The sequence below is a fragment of the Myotis yumanensis genome, unplaced genomic scaffold, assembly GCF_028538775.1.
Source record: "Myotis yumanensis isolate MYYU_CA2020_CCGP unplaced genomic scaffold, mMyoYum1.0.hap1 SCAF_16, whole genome shotgun sequence".
Classification (NCBI taxonomy): domain Eukaryota; kingdom Metazoa; phylum Chordata; class Mammalia; order Chiroptera; family Vespertilionidae; genus Myotis; species Myotis yumanensis.
In genome coordinates, this window is record NW_027223767.1 from 19594746 (window position 1) to 19617224 (window position 22479).

General features: G+C 53.5%; 1 protein-coding gene across 3 annotated transcripts in view; it reads right to left on the reverse strand.

Moving 5' to 3' along the window:
- ABR (ABR activator of RhoGEF and GTPase) overlaps nt 1-22479 on the reverse strand; it is a 188960-nt gene that overhangs the window by 90955 nt on the left and 75526 nt on the right. For all 3 annotated transcript variants that reach the window (XM_070393446.1, XM_070393447.1, XM_070393448.1), the window contains exon 2: nt 14020-14204. In XM_070393446.1, coding sequence (XP_070249547.1) covers nt 14020-14204 — 185 coding nt within the window. The remainder of the gene's footprint in view (nt 1-14019; nt 14205-22479) is intronic.

Here is a 22479-nt window from a genome sequence, read left to right on the forward strand (position 1 = left end):
GGAAATACCGGGGGAATACTTTGTAAAGTATATGATTGTCTAACCACTAGGCAGCACACCTGAAACCAAGACAAAATAATATTGAAAGTAAACTAATTTAAGCCCTAGCCGGTTTGGCTCACTGGATAGAGCGTTGGCCTGGGGACTGAAGGGTCCCGGGTTCGATTCCGGTCAAGGACACATGCCCGGTTGCGGGCTCAATCCCCAGTAGGAGGCAGCCGATCAATGATTCTACCTCATTATTGATATTTCTCTCTCTCTCTTCCTCTCTGAAATCAATAAAAAAAATATTTATAAAAGAAAAGTAAACTAATTAAAAAAATAAACCATGGTGTGGTCTAAATGAAATGCGTATCTGTGCCCTGAAGCAGGCCCACGGACAAGGTTGCTGCTTTCTTGCAGCTGGTTGTTTCTTTGAGAGACAGTTGGGAGGGGAGGACAGGGATTCCCTGAATATTCTTTCTGTCCCCTTTCCTCATTGGAAACAAATTCAGCTTTACACACTACCAACCCACCGCTTATCCTTGTAAACCTGTATAATAGGTGCCACCAACTAGGGCAGTGATGGCGAACCTTTTGAGCTCGGCGTGTCAGCATTTTGAAAAAACCCTAACTTAACTCTGGTGCCGTGTCACATATAGAAAATTTTTTAATATTTATTTTATATATGTAAATGCTATTTAACAAAGAAAAATCAACGAAAAAAATGAGTTCGCGTGTCACCTCTGACACGCGTGTCATAGGTTCGCCATCACTGAACTAGGTAGATCAAGTGAAAACTCAAGATTCTGGGTGGTGAGCTCCGAAGCTCCAGCCCCATTCAAGCCTCCCACCCCATCTCCCACCAGATCCTCAAGGGTATCTCCAGCCAGGGATTCCCTTGTAATCTTCCTGATGCTTCCAGCTCACAATTCTCTCTCCCAGGACACAGTTGCCAGGACCAGCCACTGTGGCTCTTAATGATACCGTGTCTGAGCTGTCCATCACTTTCACATTTGTGTCTACCACCAGCCTCCTGATGCACAGGTCACATCCCCGTCAGGTGGCAACTGTGTGGCCACAGGGGGAAGAGTCAGACTCTTTGGAACTCATATGGAAATGCATCCCAACGGAGGGGGAAACGTGTACACCTGGTGTCACCACCTCTCCTTTCCAGTGGGCACCTAGGCTGAACACAGGGCCCTTGGCTGAGCCTCCAAGCTGGGTGGAGGGTTGAGGAGGAGAGAGGAGGGAAAAGAAATGAATGGGCATGATTTCTTATCTCCCCCCCCCCCCCCCCAAACCCCCTCACCAAGGTCTGTGGATGCTCTAAGCCAGTAGTTCTCAACCTATGGGTCTCAACCCCTTTGGCTGTCGAACAACCCTTTCACAGGGGTTGCCTAAAACCATCCTGCATATCAGATATTTACATTACGATTCATAACAGTAGCAACAATACAGTTATGAAGTAGCAACGAAAATAATTTTATGGTTGGGTCACAACATGAGGAACTATATTTAAAGGGCCAGAAGGTTGAGAACCACTGCTAAGCTCTAGGGGGTGTGTGTGGGGGGGGAGCTCCTGGCATTCCATTAGAGCAGAGAACCTGTCCTCACCAGTGACAGGCTCCTCCCTGTCACCAAAGCTGAAATGCACGGGATTGGGGGTAGCTCTCTGGGCCCTCAGGGCTGACAGGGCTCCACAGAGGCACACCCACCCCATGCCCGGCCCTCTCTCTCACTCACTGGTTTTCCCCAGGCCCTGCCCTAGCGGGTTATAAATAGCCAGGCACATGTGAAGGGCCCTTTCAGCCACAAGTCCTCATTTGGTTTGGGTGGATGAGGCTATTCCCAGAGCCTGGGAACAACCAGGCCTGGCATTCCCCAGGACACACGTGTGCCGGCCCAGGGCTCTGTGCCACAGTGTCTGACTCCCATCCCACAGGCTCCAAGTGCATGGCAGGAGCTGCGCCTGTGGTCAGACAAGCAGGTGGCCTGGGAGAAGGGCCTCCTGTGTCCCAAGGGCCCTCCTGTGTCCCTTCCCTCACCCAGGGGAGCATGCTGTGCCGAGAAGTCTTCCAGAGCAGCGGTCGCCAACCTTTCGGACCTCGTGGACCACCGGTTGGCGACCGCTGTCCTAGAGTACCCTCATCTCCATTCCCATGTCCCTACTCAGCATGGTGAGACTGATACCCACTTCTCTACTTCTTCCCCTAACCCTGAGAACTCTCCGAAGCTGCTCCTGAATATCCATGGCATTTCTCGCCACCCCCATCCCCGTCGGCTGGAAATTCCAGTGAGTAACTAGAATGCCCTTCCAGCTCCACCGGGCACACAGACTCCACTCAGATGCCCTCAGTCTGCCCCCCCCCCGCCCCCCCCACGGAGGGGAAGTGACTCACAAGTCCCAGTGATGTTCCCTCCCTCTCCCCTGAAAATGCCCAGAGCCAGCCTGGACCTGAGCTTCCTCCCTGGCTCCCTTTCCTCCACCCCAGAGCAGCAGCCGCTCCGAAGGCCCCTAAGTTGCCTTTTTCCAAAATCAGAGGCCTCCCTCTCTAGCCCTCTGAGTCAGGACATTCTCAAATCCCTCCGCTTCCATGGCTGCACCGGGGCGACCTCTGGCCACTCGGGCTATAGGCAGATCCTTCTCTCTCCTGCCTCCTGTACGTGGGGTCACCCACTCAGGGCCCAGGCCTCAGTCCTGTGCTCTGCCCTCAGGGAACTCATCCCTTTTCATTTCGAGGCCATTGCCAGTCCTTCACCATCGGCACCTCCAGCAGCTTGCTCAGCTCTGACTGTGGCATCTGTGCTGCTCTGCTGGATCTCCTCCCTTGGCAGTCCCGTCCACGCCCCTCAACTCCACGGAGCCAGACCGACCGGCCCCACCTCCACCGCCCCCCCCTCCACCCCCTCTCCCCCCCACACACCAGCTTCCCCTTCTGGCTTCTCCACTTCTGTTGGCAGGGCCGCCATCTTCCTTCCCTCAGGCCCCACATCCCTTTTATTCAGTCCCTTTGGTTCTTCCTTCTTTTCTTGTCACATTTTAAAGACATTTAGTTGATTTTTTAGGGAGAGAGAAACATCAATGTGAGAGTGAAACATCAATTGGCTGCCTCCTGCACGCTCCCGACCAGGGATCAAGCCCCAAACCCGGACATGTGCCCTGACTGGAATCGAACTGGCAACCTTTCAGTGCACGGGACGGTGCACAACCAACTGAGCCACACTGGCCAGGGCCTTCCTTCTTTTCCTTTTCCAAACCACCACCCAAATCAAGGTCTGCAGCATCTCACACCTGTACAAGCACAGTGATACTCCATTCTGACTCCTGCTCTTGTCTGTCCTTCTATCGGTTCACTCATTCGTTCAGAGAGTAGGCCTGGCATCACAAACACTCAAATCTGGGAGACACAAGCCCCGCCATTAGAGCGCTCTCACCCTTAGGGGGTGAAGGGGACAGGCACAAACAAGGCAGTGTTCTCACTAATCAACACATGGGGACGCAGGTCAAAGGTCAAAGGCACGAAACCTGGCCAAGAGGAAAAGCTGCACAGGAGAATGGCTGCCTCCCGCATGCCCCACACTGGGGATGGAGCCCGCAACCCGGCCATGTGCCCTGACCGGGAATCGAACTGTGACCTCCTGGTCCACAGGTCGATGCTCAACCGCTGGGCAAGCCCACACTCTCAAAGCTACCTCAACCCCATGGGCTTCTCTCCATCCCCTCATTCCCTTACCCACGCCGTCAACAAGTATGTATTAACTGCCTACTGTGCACCAGGCACTGTGCTAGCATTCAGAACACGGCCACAAACAGGACACTCCGTCTACCTCCATGGAGCCATCGGTCTCAGGGGACAGACTGACATTGTGAGCCCAAGGCCGTGCCAGGGGAAGCACGCCCTCGCAGCGCAGCACTGAGGTACCACTCTTCCAGAGAGAATATGTGGAAATACCTATTGTGATTTTAAATGTTCACACCCTCTGACTCAGCAACTCCACTTTAAGCAATTTTCTACAAAAGCATTTCCACAAAGTCGCAAAGATTATGTACAAAGATGTTCACTGCACTGGTGTTGATACGTGTAAAAGACCGGAAACAGCCCACATGTCTACCAGAAGGGGATTGGTTAGGTGAACTACATTCATAAAATACTGCAGATGATCATAAAGAAAAAGGAGGTGTATCTTTAATGACTGACATGCAAGATGTCCACTTGTTAAGTAAAGTAAGAACAAATTGCATAACAGTACCAATAGTATGAAATGCAATCTCTCTTGACATACACACACATATATATGTCTATACGTCTATATATGTATATCTAGCTATATAATACGTCACATGGAAAAATAAGGAGACACATAAAACATAGAACCAATTCTTAACGGAAGTTCTCTTTGTAGGATGGAACTTCAGACTTTCACTTTCTGTATTATATAGTTCTGTAAAGTTAAAATTTTCAGTGATGTAATCAGGGAAAATAAAGAAGTTAAAAAAAGAAGTGGGGTAAGTGCTATGGGTGGGAAAGTAGAGTGAGCTCTGGGAGCACAAGACGGGCAGATGAAGCAAAAGGGGGAGTCATGGAAGGCTCTCTGGAGGAGGTGACATTAAAACACACCTAAAAATGATCCAGGGTTAGCCAACCCCGTGGGGGTTGGGGGGCAGCCAGGACGGTGTGAGGCAAAGTGAAATGAGTTCAGTGTGGGTGGTGAGTGTTCACTCATTCATTCATTCATTCATTCATTCAACCATATTTACTGAGCATCCACTGTGTGCCAGGCACAGTTCTAGGCACTAGAATTTACAATGAGCAAACGTTTTGTTACAAAACTGGCAAAGCTTGCAGGGCTCACATTCTCCTCGGGGGGATTGGTCATGAGACCACAGAAGTAGGCAGGGGTCAAGTGGTCATGTCAGGTAGGGCCCAGACAGTATCACAGCATGACAAAGGGAAGGCATTGAAGGGTTTTAAGCAGGAAGTGAGTGACAGGACCATTCTGCAACGCATTTCTGCCGCTGACATCAGATTACTCTTTCTAAAACATTGCTCACCCTGGGCCCAGCAGGAAGCCAAGCCAGCCCAAACAAGGGCAGTGGGGCTCTTGCCTATGACTCAACTGATCCCATTGTTGACAATAACCTCTGCTGCTTGCCTTCCCCGGAAAGGACCAGGTACAGTCTCACCTTTGGGCCTTGTCCTGGGCTTGAAGCCCCTTCTCCCTCCCTCCTCTTTGCCTCTCAACTTTCTTGGCAGCTTAAGCCCCACCTCTAGAATTTCTGGAGCTCAGTAAACCCTGGGCCAACGAGAACTGACCTCCATGGGCCAGTGCCAGGGGCAGGCCGAGTTGGCTGCAGCCGCAGATGGAATCAAACTCATCCACTTCCTGATAACTGTGCTCCTCCCTCTGCCTGCTCTTTCTCTGTGATAGTAGAAGTCATTCCAAAAAGCGTGAAGTAGAGTTCAATTACATGAAGCAAATGTTGAGTATCAGCCAGTACATGACGCTGTTTGTATAGTAAAACAAATACACAAAAACGAAACCAAAAAACTCCCCTGGATTCTGGATTTGAATCCTCTCTCTGCCTCTTGCCAGCTGTGTGACCCTGGGCAAGGCATTCAAACTCCGTGGGCCTCAGTTCCCTCGTCTGTACAATAATTACAGCACCAACTCCAGGGCTGCAGTGAGCTCTCGTACACAGAGGGCAGTGCACATGAGTCAAGCCCTCAGGAGGCACCAGCTCTTCTCCTCTCTGGCAGTGGTGGGGGAGCCCAGCAGGGGGAGCCCTAGCCCACTCCCAGCTACACCTCCCACCTCTTCCAATGAGCCCATTCCCCCAGTCATATCGGACCAAACCTTCAGAGGTTTTCCACATTCCAGAACTTACGCCTTTATCTAGAATGCCCTTCCTGACCAGAGCCCAGGCAGGACACTGCCTACTCTCTGAGGCTGCCTCCTACATGCTCTCCTCCTCGATTCCCCCCACCTGAAGTCACATGACTCCCCTCTCAGACTTGGACTACATCTCTCAAGGTTGTTGCACAAATGGCTTGAAATAGAGGAATTGTGTGTCTCTCTCGCTGAATGTGTGTGTGTACAAACGGGAAAGGGGCAAACCCTGTTCATAAAAAGTCCAGCATCCAGAACCATAAAAAGTAGATGCTTAGCCCTGGCTGCTGTGGCTCCGTTGGTTGAGCATCGTCCCATGCACTGGTTCGATTCCTGCTCAGGGCACATGCTGGGGTTGTGGGCTCGGTCCCTGGTAGGAGGTATGCAAGTGCAACCAATCTTTCTCATTGATGTTTCTCTCCCTCTCCCTTCCTCTCTCTATAAAATCAATAAAAACATATATTTAAAAAAACACACAAAGTAGATGCTCAGAAAATACAGGGCAGATTATGGCCAAGTGGGAAAAGACCAGGGAGAAGGGAGGGCAGATTATGGCCAAGTGGAGATGACTCCAGGAGGCTTACAGGGTGAGGCAAAGGGTCTCCCAAGGAGATAATTCAAGGGCCCAGGTTAGGTGGGTGATTCTTATAAAAACATACTAGAGGCCCAGTGCACAAAATTCATGCCCGGGGGGTGGGAGGGGGGGTGTCCCTCAGCTCAGCTTGCACCCTCTCCGTTCTGGGACCCTTCGAGGAATGTCCGACTGCTGGTAGTCGGACACCCCTCTCACAATCCGGGACCGCTGGCTCCTAACCGCTCACCTGCTTGCCTGCCTGATCGCCCCTAACCACTTTGCCTGCTTGCCTGGTTGCCCCTAACTGCCCTCCCCTGCCAGCCTGGTCGCCCCTAACTGCTTTCCCCTGCCAGCCTGGTCACCTCTAACTGCCTTTGCCTCAGCCCCCACCACCGTGGCTTTGTCCGGAAGGACATCTGGAAGGATGTTCAGAAGATGTCCAGTCTAATTAGTATATTACCCTTTTATTAGTATAGATGATGTGGGCTCCTAGGGCTAAAGGGAACCCGAAGTCACACAGTCCTACCAAAGAGACAGTCTCCTCTCTACCTGGTCACCAGCCTCTGCTTGAATCCTTCCAAGGCCTGGAAGTGGATTACCTATCCCACTGGTGGACAATTCTAACACTTGAAATATCCTTAATATTTACTCAAATCTTACCTCATGCTAACTCTATTCTTATCCTGTCCTCCAGGGCAATACAGGATAGTTTTCTTTCATTTTAATAGGGCAATACTTTGAATGCAATGAGTATAGAAGGGCGTAGAGTAAGCAGTCCCCTCCCATTCCTGCCCAGACACTCTCCCTGCCACTAGCCCTGCTAGGACTCTGTGACTGCTGGCTCCGCCTTAGCCCTAGGATCCGACATCAACAGAAACTGGTTTCATAGAGAACATCTCGGCAACCAGAATGCCCTGACTTACCTCCCCTGGGAGAGCCTTCACCCTGCCCGTAAGCCTCCTGGGGTCACTGCCACTGGATACGTCTTTTCTGCGCACCCACCTTCCCCCACTTGGTAAATGCCAAGTGTCCCTGAAGGACCTTCCCCCCAGGACTACTCTCCCAGACCCTCGCCTTTCTAACCTCCTTCTAGACCAGTGGCCTCAGCCAGGGGCTCACTACTGGCTGAGGACAGAGAAGCTGCTGGGCGCCCTGCAATGCACAGGACAAGCTCCCACAGCAAAGAATCACCCGGCCACCCCCAGAGCACAGCCGGCTCTAGACACACTCCGGAAGCAGAAACCAGGCTGAGGAGGGAGGAGGGGGAGCATTTACCAGTCAGTGCCAAACACAGCGGGCCAGCACTTCCCTCCTCCCTCAGCTCACACACCTGGTGGTAAGTCGGTGTCCAGCAAGGTGGGCTTAAAGGGAACACCCTCAGGGGGCCAGGGAGAAGGGAGGGCAGAATATGGCCAAGTGGGAAAGGGCTCAAGGCAACTCTAACCTCTTTCCAAGCAATGGGTTCTTGGTGCCCTGAATCCCCAAGGTGGCGCCCTCTAGAGGAGAGTCCTTTGCCGGCAGGAATGCCACTGTGAGCAGAGCCACAGGGACTAGAGCAGGGATGGGGAAGGTCCCAGAGCAGCCAGGGCTCCTGAAGAGCTAGGTTCCCACCCAGGGAGCGGTTCCGAGGGTGCTCTGGCTGCTCGAGCACCCCCACCTACTAACCAGCTGTGGGGTCTTAGCAGGGTTGTGCGACATCTTTGCTCCCCATAACCTGCAACACGGGGCCATGATGGCGCCTCCCTCACAAGGTTGTGGTGAGGACTCCATGAGTCGATACCTATGAAGTGCTCTGACAGTGCCCAGCATTCAGCGAGTGCTACGGGAGAGCCCAGACGGGGAGGCTCCCGGTGGGCCAGGTGTGGTTCACCAGGGAAGACCAGCTCCAGCCAGGGGTGCAGCGGGGGTGGGCCAGAGAGGACAGGGGGGCCCGTGTTCGATGGAGCTGAGGGTTGCCACCAGGGCACTGTGTCTCCCTGCTTACCTCCCTCTCAACTCAGACAAGCTAAGGACCCGCCCCCCCCCGCCTTGATCTACAAACTACGTGGCTGGCTCCCCAAGTGGTTGGAGGCGTTAGGTGGCAATGAGGCCCGTGGGCTCTCACACAGCACCTGGCACGAAGGAGCCAGTTAGTCTCCCCTTTGCAGCGAGGGTCAAAGATCCAGAAAGGGAGAGACGGAGCAAGGCTGCTCAGACAGGAGGTGGCAGCCTGAGGACAGTAAGTGTGTCTCCGATTCCAGCGGCAGCTGGAAATGGCGGGAGGCAGGAGGCCCACAGGAGCCGATAACCTCTCCAACCCAGGCCTGGAGCACGGAGAGGGAGCAGCCTGGGACCCAATCCCAGAGGCTCCCGCCCTCCACGGGGCTTCTCCACTCACCTGGGTGCAAACTCCTGGTTTTGTAACCTCAAATCTCAAACCCCGAGTCTTCAGCAGGAACCGAGGGAAAGAAGAGGTCTGCCCCAGCTTCACCCCCTAAGCCTGCATCTGCCCTCCCTCCCTCCCTCCTCCCTGGCCATCCCAGGGCTTCTCAGTTCCCTCCCACAGACACGAGGGGAGCACCCCGAGGGGCCCTCCTGGGAGCTGCTGTCGAGAGCCACGGGGATGCTCGGGGCAGTAACTGCTTGTGCTTCCCAGACAGGGAAGGGCGCAGGGATGGGCGGTAAAAGCTTCACAAGGGAGGTGGTGTCTGAGCGGACCTGGCAGCACCACACAGACGGCAGCGTCAGAAAGACCGAGTCTCAGTGTCTGGCCACGGGCCTGTCTTGGGCAAATTAAGTCCATTCTCGGAGCCTCAGTTTCCTCAACTGTGAAATGATGATCACTGTACCTACCGTACCGGGTTGTGGTTGGCCTCAAATGAGGCAACCCATGTAAAAGGCTCAGCGAAAATCTAAGTACTTGTGATGAGGAGGAAGAGGAGGAGGAGAAGGAGGAGAAGGGCAGGGAGATGAGAAGGATGACAATGGCGGTCGCCCATCCTTATCTTTGGATTTTCCTGCAAGTTGGAGTCGGAACCGCTCAGTGCAGCCTTTTATTAGACCCCTTTGGACCTGCTGTGGGCATCACGGGAACTACAGAATGAGTCTGACACTGAGCAATTCCTAGTTAAGTTGTATGCAGACGTGACAATTCACAAAGCGCTCTGCCTCAGGGAAGCCTCCCAACAGCTGTGTGAGGTCAGGAGGGAGGAAATGTGCAGTATCTTCACTTTAGAGATGAGTACAACCCAGCTCAGAGAGGGTGACTGACATCCCTCAGGTCACACAGCCCAAAGGGGCAGCTCGAGACAATGCCCAGCGTTTCTCTCTCCCCTGTGGCCCCTTTTTACTGCACCTCCCAAGAGGGTAGACTAAGGACTCCATAGCTTGTGTGTGGGGAGCAAGCTTTTCTGTAAGACCATGGTCCCGGCAGCGGGATGGGTGTACCCCTCCACCCCCGCGTCAGCTGAGCTGCAGAGCCTGCTCCTCCTCCCAGGGCTCACTCTCAGTTGAACTGAACCACCAGTTGTCAGTGGTCTGGCCCTGCAGGAAGCTCTGCTCGCCCTGGGCTTGGGGAGAGTGAGGTATCTGCAAGGCAGGGCTTCAGGTTTCACACTGGGAGTGGGGGGTGCTGCGCAGAAGAGCGAGGCTGCAGGGGAGTGCTGGGGAGTGAAGCGTGTGTGTCCTGCCAACACCACGGAGACCTGTCTTCATCTGGCCACACTGGGCAGGACCGATCCAACCCCAGAAGGGAGGTTGCTAACGCAGATTCAGTCTGTCTGTCCAGCAAACATTCATCAGACCAGGCCCTTGCTTAGTTCCCGGCTTCCCACTCCTCTAAAAGCCGATGAGAAAAGTCTTGTGGACCCCAGTCACCAAGGACTGAGCACCCACAGGGAGCCGGGCCCAATGCTGCAGGCCTCACCTGAGCTAGCCCAGTCTATCCTCTCAGGTAGTTAGTCTATTCAAAATTTTTTAAAAACTGATTTCAGAAAGGAAGGGAGAGAGAGAGAGAGAGAGAGAGAGAGAGAGGGAAATAGCAATGATGAGAGAATCATTGATCAGCCGCTTCCTACATGCCCCACACTGGGGATCGAGCCCCCAACCCAGGCATGTGCTCCGACCCAGAATTGAACCATGAGTTCCTGGTTCATAGGTTGATGCTCAACCTCTGAGCCACACCGGCCGGGCAGTTAGTCCTACTTAGAGATGAGAAAACGGGGGCTCAGAGGGGCTATGACACTCCCCCAACCTCTCACAGCTAGAGAGAGCAGATGTGTTCAGAGCTCGTGTTCCTTCCATTCTCCGGGCTGTTGGAAGAATCAGACTGTGGTGTTTAATTTTACGTGTCAGCCTGACGGTGCCACGGGGGCCCAGGCATTTGAACAAAATTACTCAGCGTGTATCCGTGAGGGTGTTTCTGGATGAGATTAACATGTGACTCGGGTGACTGAGTACAGCAGACTGCCCTTCCTAATGTGGGTGGGCCTCGTCCAATCAGTTGAAGACCTGAATAGAACTAAAAGGCTGCTGAGTAAGCAGGAACTCATCTTGCCTGACTGTTGAGCTGGGGCATGGGTGTTTTTCAGCCTTCAGACTCAGACTGAAACATCGGCTGCTCTTGAGTCTCAAGCCTGCTGGCTTCCTAGTCAAAGACCATTGGCCCTGCTGGTTCCAGACTCAGACTTGAACTATACATCAGCTTTCCTGGGTCTCTAGTTTGCTGACTGCGGATCTTATGACTTCTCAGCCTCCGTAACTGAGTGAGCCAATCCTATATAATAAAACCCTGATATGCAAATCAACCGAATGACAGAATGACTGGTTTCTATGATGTGCACAGACCAACAGGGGGCAGATGCTCAATGCAAGAGCTGCCCCCTGGTGGTCAGTGTGCTCCCACAGGGGGAGCGCTGCTCAGCCAGAAGCTGGGCTCAGGGCTGGCGAGCGTAGCAACGGTGGCGGGAGGTAAGGAGCGAGGGGTCCCAGACTGCGAGAGCCCCAGACTGTAAGAGGGCACAGGCCGGGCTGAGGGACCCCCCCCCACCCCCAGTGCATGAATGTTGTGCACTAGGCCTCTAGTTCCTTATAATAAAAATCTCTCTCTCTCTCTCTCTCTTTCTTGTATTCTATTGGTTCTGTTTCTCTGGAGAATCCTGATTAACACAAAGACCAAACTTTGGGTTTCTAGGCACAAGGTGGAGTACATATTTGGGTGTGGAATGCCCCACTGCCCGAGGCTAGAACGATCATCTGATTTGGTCTAAAAGTCCCCTGGGTGCCCAAGGCCCCAACAGGAAGCCTGCCCAGGAGGGGACCTGCCTGCCAAATGAGCTGAGCCAAGTAGCAGAAACCTTGGCTTGCTTTCTTCTTCTTTTCACTCTTCTGCTTCCTCCTTGTCTTCTTCTTTTTTAAAAAAAACTGGAACTGCTCCCCAAAGTACACAGGAAGAGGTTGTCAACTCCAGCACCACAGTGTAAATAGCAATACTTGCTGAGTCCACTAGATGGGGCCAGTGACACAGTAGAAAGGACAACACATGCAACTCCAGGAGGGAAGGTGGGGAGGCAGGAGGTGCGTTGGGCTGGAATCTCCCACAAGCTCCCCGAGCTAGACAGATGCTCCCACCCCCGTCTTGCACGACTTCCAGCCAATGGTGTTCACCTCAACCCTCTGGTTCCCGAGCACTGCAGTCAGTTGTCACTATAGCATCTCCGGATTTCAAAGTCCTCAAACCAAGTTATTCCCTCGAGAGCCACCAAGCAAAATGGGCAGCCACAAGCTGAAGGAAGTCCCTGCCCGGAGGCCTCAGAGCTCCAGGCAGGGGCCCCTCCCATGATGCCTGTGATCTCTTTCACGTTCCTGTGACCTGTTTCACGGGAGAGTGAAAGGTACCTGACAACCTTTCACCAGGGAACCTAAAACTTGATGGACAAGCACTCCTGCCAGGTGGTCATGTGATGAGGGAAGGAAGCAGGACAGGAAGCGAGGAGGAAGGCAGGGAGGGGAGAAGGAAATGGCAAAGACACTTTTCCTCTTCAGCAAGTGGTTCTATTTGGCCACACGCTCTCCTCTCAGTCAGCATCCCTAGCCCTGGGTTGTGTCCTACAGCAGCTCCCCCTGCACCTGCTCACAGTGGGAAATCGGGGTGGAGGGGGAGTGTCTCTGAGCCCTGTTGTAATGAGAGACCTAAAGGCAGCGACGGAAAGCCAGTCTCCCCCTTGTTTTCCTGGGTGGCCTCAGTTCAGGTCCCAGAATACTCTCTTCCACCAGAAGCAAAAATCCTGCCTCCATGTCCAACATGGTTGTCTCTCCCCTACCACCCTTGCTAGGACCACAAAGCGACACACCAGAATGCTGGCCATGGGGGGCCTGGACCTGACCAACACCCTCCCCATCCCCTCCACCTCCCACCTGCCCCCACCCTTCCCTTCCCAAACTTGCACTGCCTGGCAGCCACTGAGCTGGGCCTCTGTTGCCATGGCAACAATGTGGCTTCCCCCAAGTGGGAAGTCGGTTGCCAAGGCCCTTGTTGCCAAAGGCTATAACAGCCACCCCGGTGTGTGAAGAGGGGGGTGAGCTGGCAGAGGGGTGGAGGGTGGCCAAGGGAGGCTGGGAGGAAAAGAAGGGGGGGGGGAGAGTCCAGGTAGCCCTCCCTGGCTGGCTGCAGGGTGGGGTGAGGGGTGCTGGGCTCTGTAGGAGGGGAACAAGTATCTCACAGCATCTCAGCGACTGTTCCTTGGGGGCATTAGAGGGAAGAAAGGGGACCCCCCACCAAACACAGCTGAGCAAGCCCTCTCCTCGGCAGGACCAGGCACTCCAAGTGCCCCCCCCCCAAATGGAGGAGCGGCTTTGATTCTCCCCAACTTCAGAATACCAGCCCCCAGGAATTTCTGTCTCGTTTGCTCATGTGCCTCAGACGCACGCGCACAAGCTGGGCCCAGAGAGAGCCGGTGCCTGCGGCCAGGAACAGCACTGATTACAAGGATTGCAAACCTCCACGCATTTCTGTGCCCCGGGGTTTGTCTCGGAGCACAGACTTAATATTCCTTGTGCATGCTTCTCTTCGGAACAGAGCTCCCGTCAGTCGGCAAGAGCTGAGGCGGACACCAGGAGAGCTCGTTCCCTTCCAGAGGGCTTGCTGGGGCCCGTGGACCTCAGCAAATGCTACTGCAGCAGCCCACTCCACCCCACCGCCTTGGTCTGCTGAGCTGGCGTTGGCACATTTACAGCCGGCAGGTCACACATGCAGCCACTGTCCAGCCCCGGCCCAGAGAGAAAGCCTGTGCCCTCCCCAAGGCCCCGTCCCGCTAGAGGTGCCAAAGGAGAGGCTGGAAGAGGTGAGGGTGTCCAGCAGGCAGGGGAGCAGATGGCTGGTAGAGGCGGCAGAGAGAGCAGCAGGTGCTGTGGGAGGGGAGCCTAGACTGAGCGGCATCCAGGACTGGAAAGAGATGGTGAGGGCACCCAAAACAGCCAGTGCCGAATGTCCCCAGCAGCATCCCAAGCAGAGCCTGGCCTGGGACTCCCGTGCCTGCCTCCCCTCTACCTCACAGCCCTCTCTTCCCAAACCCCGAAGGAAAAGCAGGTGTACCTACCCCAGGTGCCAGCCCCTCAGGTGGGGTGGGGGAGACGCTGTCCCCGCCGCCCTGGCTGCGGGCGCTGAGCTGGGGCGACATGGTGGGCGACTCGTCGATGTACGGCATGGTCTCCGAGCCCTCCGGGGGCCCCTTCTGCTCCTCATTCCCCTCTGCGTCGTAGTCGTCTGCCCCGTAGCTGAAGTCTGAGACAAGGAACAAGAAAGGCCACTGAGAGTCCTCCACCAGGGCTGCCAGGGACTGGTAGCGCAGTGGGCGCCGGCGGCGGCCCCCGGCTGCCATGCTCTTGGCCGCAGCATCCACGGCCCGGCCCAGGGGGCTGCACAGGGGGCCGGGCCCTCGCGCGGGGCTGGGCAGCGCCAGCAGTTCAGGGGCTGCTGGGAGCCGGCGAGGAACGGTTGCGCTGTTGCCACCTGCTTAATAGCATGTCAGCTGCGTATTTGCGTATTTCAAGCTGCTGTTTCCTCTGCCTCCTGCCTAATTCCAAGTCTTAAGAATTAACAGTGGGAGCGGGAGGCAGGACGCTTCCAACTCTCCTCTCTGAGTCACCATTTTGCTTTTTATAGGGAATAAGGAGGTGGGGGCGGGCCAAGCGATGTCACTTCCTGAGCCCTCCTCCTAAGGTACCATTTGTATGCGGAGCCAGCTCCCCTGGAGAGGGGGCGCAGAGCCGGTTTCGGGGTGGGGCGCTGAGGAATGGCACCCAAGGGAGCCCTAACCCCGCTGAACAAGGCCTGGTGCAGGACGGGGCCCAAGGCTGGCAGAGCGTGGGCGAGAAGGCGGCACCGAGACCTGGCAGGGACACGATTGAGCACAGACTCCTAAAAGCCAGCTTTTCTACAATTTCAATGCCGGCTTCCTTGGGAGAAGGAGGGAAGAAAAGACTAGGGGAGTCGAGCTGTAACCCCCCCTGGCTGCCAGCACCACTTAGGCTGCAGAGCCCACGCACAGACACCCCCGCCCTGGGACGCAGGGCAGCACCTCAGAAAGGCCTCTGGTCAAACCACCAGTGGGGCGTCTCTCCTGCAGCAGAGTGAGGGGCCCTCCCACACGCCCCCTTCCCAGCCCCTGGCTGGGCCTGTCCCATCACCTGCTCAGATGTTACTTCTTCCAGGATGAGCTCCCTGGCGCCCCAGCTCAGAACTCCTACAGCTCAGGGCCTCCTAGTGGCCCTGTGAATCCTGCCCATGTGACCCTAATCCCCTGGGGCAGGACTGGGTGTCTCAGTCATCACTCTGTGCCCAGCACCCACGGGCCGACATGCAGCAGGACCTCGGAGAATGTGTGCGAAGAGAATGAATGAGCAGAGGAACGCACTGCCCCATCTCAGGTCTGAGGCTTGAGCCAAGTCCTCCACTGGGGCCCACTCCCCTTCTTCGATCATAACACCAGCCCCAGGGCAGCCGGCAGCCTGAGAATGGTGTCAACAGGTCACCAGGGCGCCTGGCCACAGCCACCCTCAGTGCAATCTGGCCCTTTGGCAGCTGAGAGCTTCCCCAGCCTCGCGGCACCTGTCCCCGCCGACTTCCTCTCCAGTCCCTGTGCTGACAGCCCATTAAGCTGTCAAGGGACATGGCTGTTCTTTTTTTCCCAGGGTAGGCACGCGTGTGAAGCAGCACAGAACCTAGCGATCCGGCCGCTGAGCTGTGTGTAGGCCACGTACCCGGGACATAGGCTCCACCGGCCCCGGAGGACACAGGGCCTATGTCTGAGGCTGGCGGGGAGTGAGCCAACTCTGCTATTTCCAGGGGTTCGGAGGGAAACAGAGGAGCCACAGCGTCCAGTCCTCCCGAGGCTGGTGCCGTGAGGGGGCTGGCTGGCTGCTGAGACCTACTCGCTTTGGAAAAGCACAAGGAGGAAATGAAACATCATGTTTACCTGTCATCTCTCCAGGCTGCCCTGTTACTCCTGGAGTCAAGGCCAGGAGTGTTAGTGATGGTGAACCCTGGCCTGGCCAGCAGTTCAGATTCCAACAGGCCACACTGACCCTCCTATACACTGACCACTTCCCGGGGGTCACAGGACCAGATCCCTGACTCTCAAGACCTTTCCCAAGGGCAGAGGAAGAAAGGACAATAGAGAAGGTGGTGAGCCTCCACCGCAGCCTGCAGCTGGCTGGGCGCCAGCAGGGCGGGAAGGTCTCTGCCAGCCTTCCCTCCTGTGTGCACAATTCAGCCTCATCAGAGTGGCATCCAGGCACCTGCATCTCCTGCTCTTCTCACCTCCCAGCCACCTCTGCAAGGCTGCTCTTACTATCCCCAACTTACAGACAAGGTCACAGAGAAGATTTGCCCAGAAAGGATCTGAACCCAGGCCTATCGGTTTATCTCCAGATGCCATCTCTTTCCCTCTGAATATCCCTAACCTTCCAGAGAAATCCGATATGGCCCTCCTTGTCAGGGGAGGCTGACCAAAGAGGAACAGGAGAGGTGCCTCAGAGTTGAGGTGCTAGCTACAGGAGGGGGAGGCTCGGGAGTGGAGGGAAGTGCTCCCAAAACTCTCTGCAAATGTTCCTTGATACTTCCCCCACTCATTGCACCCTCCATAGATCCTGACAGCCCAGGGTCAGGGCCCAGGAGATCCCCACCAGGAAAAGGGATACAGGAAAGGCAGAGAAACCAACCGTCAGAGAAGGAAGGCACCCTGGGGAGGTGGGAGGGTGGAAACCCGCCAAGCATGGGCTTCCGTTGATGAGAGGCCACGGATGGGAATGCTGAGTGGACCACGGCTTGGCCACCAGGTCTCAAAAGAAAGAAGGCACAGGAGGCTGATGACAGCCAATATCCATTCCCTCTCCCAGTAACATAAGTGTCATGATATTTAGGGTGGCCGTGTGCCCAGTGGCTCGCTCGCTACAAGACTACTTTTCCTACTGGGATGGGCCATTGATTAAGTTCTGGCTAAGGAGATGTGTAGAGCTCTGAGAAAGGCTGCTAAAAGAGACTGTTTTGGCTGAAAGGTACGTTTTGTTTGTTAGTTTGTGGTCCTCTTCATACTTCCCCCTATTGTTGTTAGTTTGGAAAGCACTGAAGGTGATAGAAGCCAGCACTGAAGATAGCTGCAGAGAAAGTGAGGAGCCTGGGCCCCCGATGGCACAATGAACCACCGTATCACCCCAGGACTGTCTACCTCTGGACTTATTTTACATGACAGAGGGAAAAAAAAACCCGTTATCTAAGACACTGCTATTTAGTTTTTATGTTATATGCAGTCAAACCTAATTGTAACTGATCCAGATGGTTTTCCTACTGCCTTCACGTTTCCTTCTAAGTCTCTTTGCCCACCCTTTAAAAACTGGTATTCCTGCCCTGGCCGGTGTGGCTCAGTTGGTTGAGCATTATCCCATACACTGAAAGGCCTCCAGTTCAATTCCTGGTCAGGGCACACGCCAGGGTTTGGGGCTCAATCCCCAGGAGGGGGCATGCAGGAGGCAGCCGATCAATGGTTCTCTCTCATCAATGTTTCCCTCTCCCTCACCCTTCTTCTCTCTCTATAAAAATCAATAAAAATATATTTAAAAATTGGTATTCCTTATATATCCTTACAACAGAATAGTGCTCAGCAATGAGCCAGACCGCCGATACATGCAACAACAGAAATGACTCCTACCGACTCACACTAAGCGAAAGATGCCAGACACCAAAGAGCATATCCTGTGTATGCTTCCACTTACACGAAGTTCCAGAACAGGCAAAACTCATCTATGATTGAAAGAGAGTAAAAATAGTAGTTGCTTCTGGGAGTGGGGGCACAGGGAACTTTCTGGGTGATGGAAATGTTCTGTATCTTTTTAAAAAATATATATTTTTATTGATTTCAGAGAGGAAGGGAGAGGGAGAGAGAGATAGAAACATCGATGATGAGAGAGAATCACTGATCGGCTGCCTCTGCACGCCCCCTACTGGGGGTCAAGCCCGCAACCCGAGCACGTGCCCTTGACCGGAATCAAACCCGGAACCTTCCAGTCCGCAGACCAATGCTCTATCCACTGAGCCGAACCAGCGAGGGCAGTGTTCTGTACCTTGACAGAGACTCGGGGTACACAGGTGGATTCATTCATCAAACGGTACCCTTAAGATCTGTGCATTTCACTAAATACTGAGCTCTTGCTGATGATGTGCATGCTTATGTGCTGAAGTAAAGTGCACTGATGTCAGCAACTTACTCTGAAGCACATGAAAAGTAAGATGGGTTGGTGGTGCTCAGAGGGATGGATGGGTGTGTGATAAAGCAAGTGTAGAAAAACGGTAATTGCAGACTCTAAATGATGGGCATGTGGGTGTTCACTATACAATTCTTCAAACTTCTCAGTATGTGTGAAATTGTTCATAATGAAGTAGTGGGGGTAATTGGTGATCCCCAGGCGCCTGTCACTCCTACTTTGCTCCCTCTCCCAAATCTAATTTACATTCCAGGGTGAGGTCTGGGTGGTAGACCTGTCTCTCTGATTGGTTCCTGAACATCTCAACCTTCTATGCCACATCAACCAGGTGGGAAACCCGGGCGGCATTTCAGATTCTTCCCTCTTCCCGCTCCTCATCTCCCACACCCCGAACTATCCCCACTCCTCACCCTCCTCTCTACCCTCACCAACGCTTACGAGGACAAATCCAACACTCTCTCCCCTGTTCAAAATTTAACAGTTCCCCACTCACTTCAAGGGACAGCCCGAACTCCTCAGTTCAAAGCCCTTCATGGTCACCGACTCTCTCTGTGATATCAGACATCTCCTAGGTCCCTGTAGTGGGTAGAATAATAGCCCCCAAATGTATACGTCTGAATCCTAACCTTGGTACCTGTGAATGTGACTTTATTTGGGGGGGGAAAAGGGTCTCTTTGCAGGTGTAATTAAGTTAAGGATCCTGAAATGATGTTACCCTAGATGAACTCAGTGGGTCCTAAATCTGACGATGTGTCCTTACAGGCAACAGAAGGGGCGACAGCACACCCAGAAGGAAGCCCTGTGACGGTGGAGGCGGAGACTGGAGTGATGCTGCCGAAGCCAAGGAAAGCATGGAGTCACCAGGCGTTGGAAGAGGCGAGAATTCTCCCCTAGAGCGCTGGCTGGGAGCGTGACCCTGCCAACACTGTGATCTTGGACTCCTGGCCTCCAGACTGTGAGAAAACAAACTCCTGTTGTTTTAGGCCACCAAGTTTGTGATTCTTCTCCTCCTTCTTTTTTTTTTATGGCAGCCCTATGAAATTAATACAGTCCCCAAACACACAACACTGTTCCCCTCCTCTGCACCTTTGCACATGCTGTTCCTACGCCTGGCACACCCTCCCCACCCCTGTCCACCCAGGGAAATTCTATTTAGCCTTCAAGTCCAGCTCAGTTGCATCCTTCTCCCGTGAACCTCCTGCCTCCTGAATATATAAAGCACTTTTGCAAATCAATGAGAAAAAGATGAATACCTCAACTTTCTAAATGAGTTCGAGAAATAAACAGAAAATTAAAAAGAGAACTACAAATGCCCACCGCGCACACACACACATACACACAAAGAAAATGAAAACTTCTATTTTTTGCATTTTTTCTATCAAATCAATAAGGATTAAAACAAATACCCAGAGTTGTCAGGGAACAGGTACTCTCAGAAACTCCTGGAGGGGGTGTGTAAGTGCCACAGCTTTTCTGGAACCAATTTGGTAACTGGGATCAAAAGCTTTAATAACGCATACAGCTTTTTAACCCAGCATAATCCAAGACTGTGTCCTAAGAAACTAACTCTAAATGTACATAAAAAAGTTAAAAGGGTATTTATCACAGAGTTGTTTATGATTGTGAAATATTAAAAACAATCTAAAAGATTATAGGAAATTGGCTGAGTAAATTATGATGTATCTCCAAGAAGGACTTCTATGTAGCCATTACAAATTATATGGATATCTTACTAAGCGAAAAAGGAAGTTAATAATAGTATGTACAGTATGATATTATGTTCTTGGGGAAAAGTCTATATGTACATAGAATAAAACTTTCAATGCAACAACACAAAACAATCATAAAGCATTCAGATTCTAGGAACTTGGGAGAAATGGACACATGGTCTCTTCATTCCAGGACACTAGCAGACACTGCTTGTCTCCCACCTAATATCCATCTTCTCTTCCCTCCTCCTTACTTTAATTTTTATAGGAGGTGGCAATGGACCCAGCCCCAGGCAAGATACCCACGTTCTCTGCCTCTCGTACAATCAGGAGTGGCCATTTGGCACTGTTCTGATCAGTGAGACCCAAGGAGAATAGAACCTCTGGCAAGGCCTCTGCTTTGCTAATTAAAACAGGACTCCCCTCCTTGAACTCCGCTGTGATGGGAGGAGCTGCAGTGGCCATATTGCTGCCACGAGGAAATGATCCAGAAAGGACAGAGCCATTTCCCTGATGCTATTGAGGTGTGGAGCCACACTACAAACAGCCTATCTCGTTCCTCGCTAAGTGGGAAACACAAGCCCGTATATGTTGGGTTCTCTGCCCCTTAAAATGAACACCTTCCCACGTGACGTCCTTACAGCCCAGCAGAGAAAGGCCGTCCAATAAGCAATCAATCATCCTAGATGCTGTGACAAGTACCTCAGAGGCGAGGCAGAGAGGAGGGAGTGGGCAACAGTGTGTGTGTGGGGCGGGGGGCGGGGGGGGGGGGGAGCTGGAAGGGCTTGGGCGATACTTGGAAGGGAGGAGCTGTGCTGCTGTGGCGAAGAGCAGGGATGCCGGGTCACCCGGCTCGGGTTCCAATCCCGGCTCCGTCGCTGTCGAACCCCTTCGTGCTCAGGGGAATGCCTGGCACAAGGCAGCCTCTTACAAACGGGTCGTGAACAGTTAAATCAATGAACGTAAAAGAGGGTGACGGAGGGACTGAGCACGTAGGGATGCTTCGAGGATCAAACCGGATAACGCACACCAAGGCTTAGAACACAGCAAGTGCCCGATAAACCTCAGCGGCTATTATTAATATAATTAATTGCGTCTTGAAAGATGTGTGGGTGCTTGCCAGGCAGATGGGGGACATGAGCAGAGTTCTAGGCAACAGAGAAGCGGCTTGGCAGAGGCACCAAGTGTGAAGCAGCAGGGCCCCTGAAGGGGCTATAAATAGCCACGCGGCTAGAACACTGAGTGAGCAGGAGGGTGAGGGGGCAGACAGTGCCGGAGAAGTGGGCACAGACCAGCACACGGGGGCCTCCCGCGTCGGGCTAGGAGTCGGGCAGGACCCAGTGGGACCACTGATCGGGACCATGCCCGCTGCAGAGTCTTGCCAGCGGCGTCATCGCCGACTATCTCTAACGTTTAGGTAACTACTCCGGATGCATAAGTTCCTCTGTTGAGTGACAATGCAGGTGGAATCCCATGACCTCCACACCTCCTAGGAGTCACGCAGATTGGAACCACATGTGAACACAGGGTTATCTATTCCAAGTCCGTCATGGACGCAGCCCATGCCAGATGGCAGGATCTGAGCCAACCAATGACAGACCATGGAGACATGCTCTTTTGGGCAATGTGAAGAGTTGGCCGGCAGGGGGCGGGGGGGGGGGGTGTGGAGGGGGAGAGGTTCAAACCCAAATGGCCCACCCTCATTTCTACCATCTTAAGCTCTGATAGGCCCAAGGGGGAGAAGGGGGTGCCCAAACAGCTGGAGGCACACAGGTGTTGAGCTGTTTACAACCCTCTCCTAAGACTGTCTAGCACCAATGACCAATGGACACAGCCAGAATACATCCTGGTACCCCCAGCCCCAAAACAGATGCTGAGGGGGCTTGTGGGGGGGGAGGCGGGGGGAGTTAGGGGGATCTTTCCAACCTCTTCTTGGACACTAAGAACCTGTGAGTGCAGGATAAAGTTCTAGGTTTGGAATGGTCCTGCCCTCCCAACAGGAGTGGTACAAAGGATGATGTTAGGTGATAATTATCTTCTGCCCTAGAACTGATGATGGCAGAGGGGGAGGGAGACCCTGGGAGAACAGCTCCGGGGCTAACTCATAATGACTATACCGTATGAGTTTTTTGTGGAGTTGCAATGAGAAAACATATGCAGTGTAAGGCACCTGGCTCAGGACCAACACTGAATGAACAGTAGCCATTATCATTCCTACCCCGGTCCCCTTCAGGAGCAGTAAGTGCTCTCGGGGATGTCCTCGGCCTGGAAAAACAAAACACAAAACCAGGGCTTGAAGGCCTTCCTCCATCGGCAGGCTCAACTGTTCATTGGTCCGCCTACATTCAGTAGGCATCAGGGAATGGTTTCAATATGTGTGCTTTTTAAATTGATTTTTAGAGAGGGGGAGAGAGGAGAAAGAAACATCGATGAGAAACATTGATTGGTTGCCTCCTGCACAGCTCCCACCGGGGATTGAGCCTGCAACCTGGGCATGTGCCCTGACCAGGAATGGAACTGGCAACCTCTTGGTGCATGGGTTGATGCTCAACCACTGAGCCACACTGGCCAGGTTCAGGGAATAGTTTA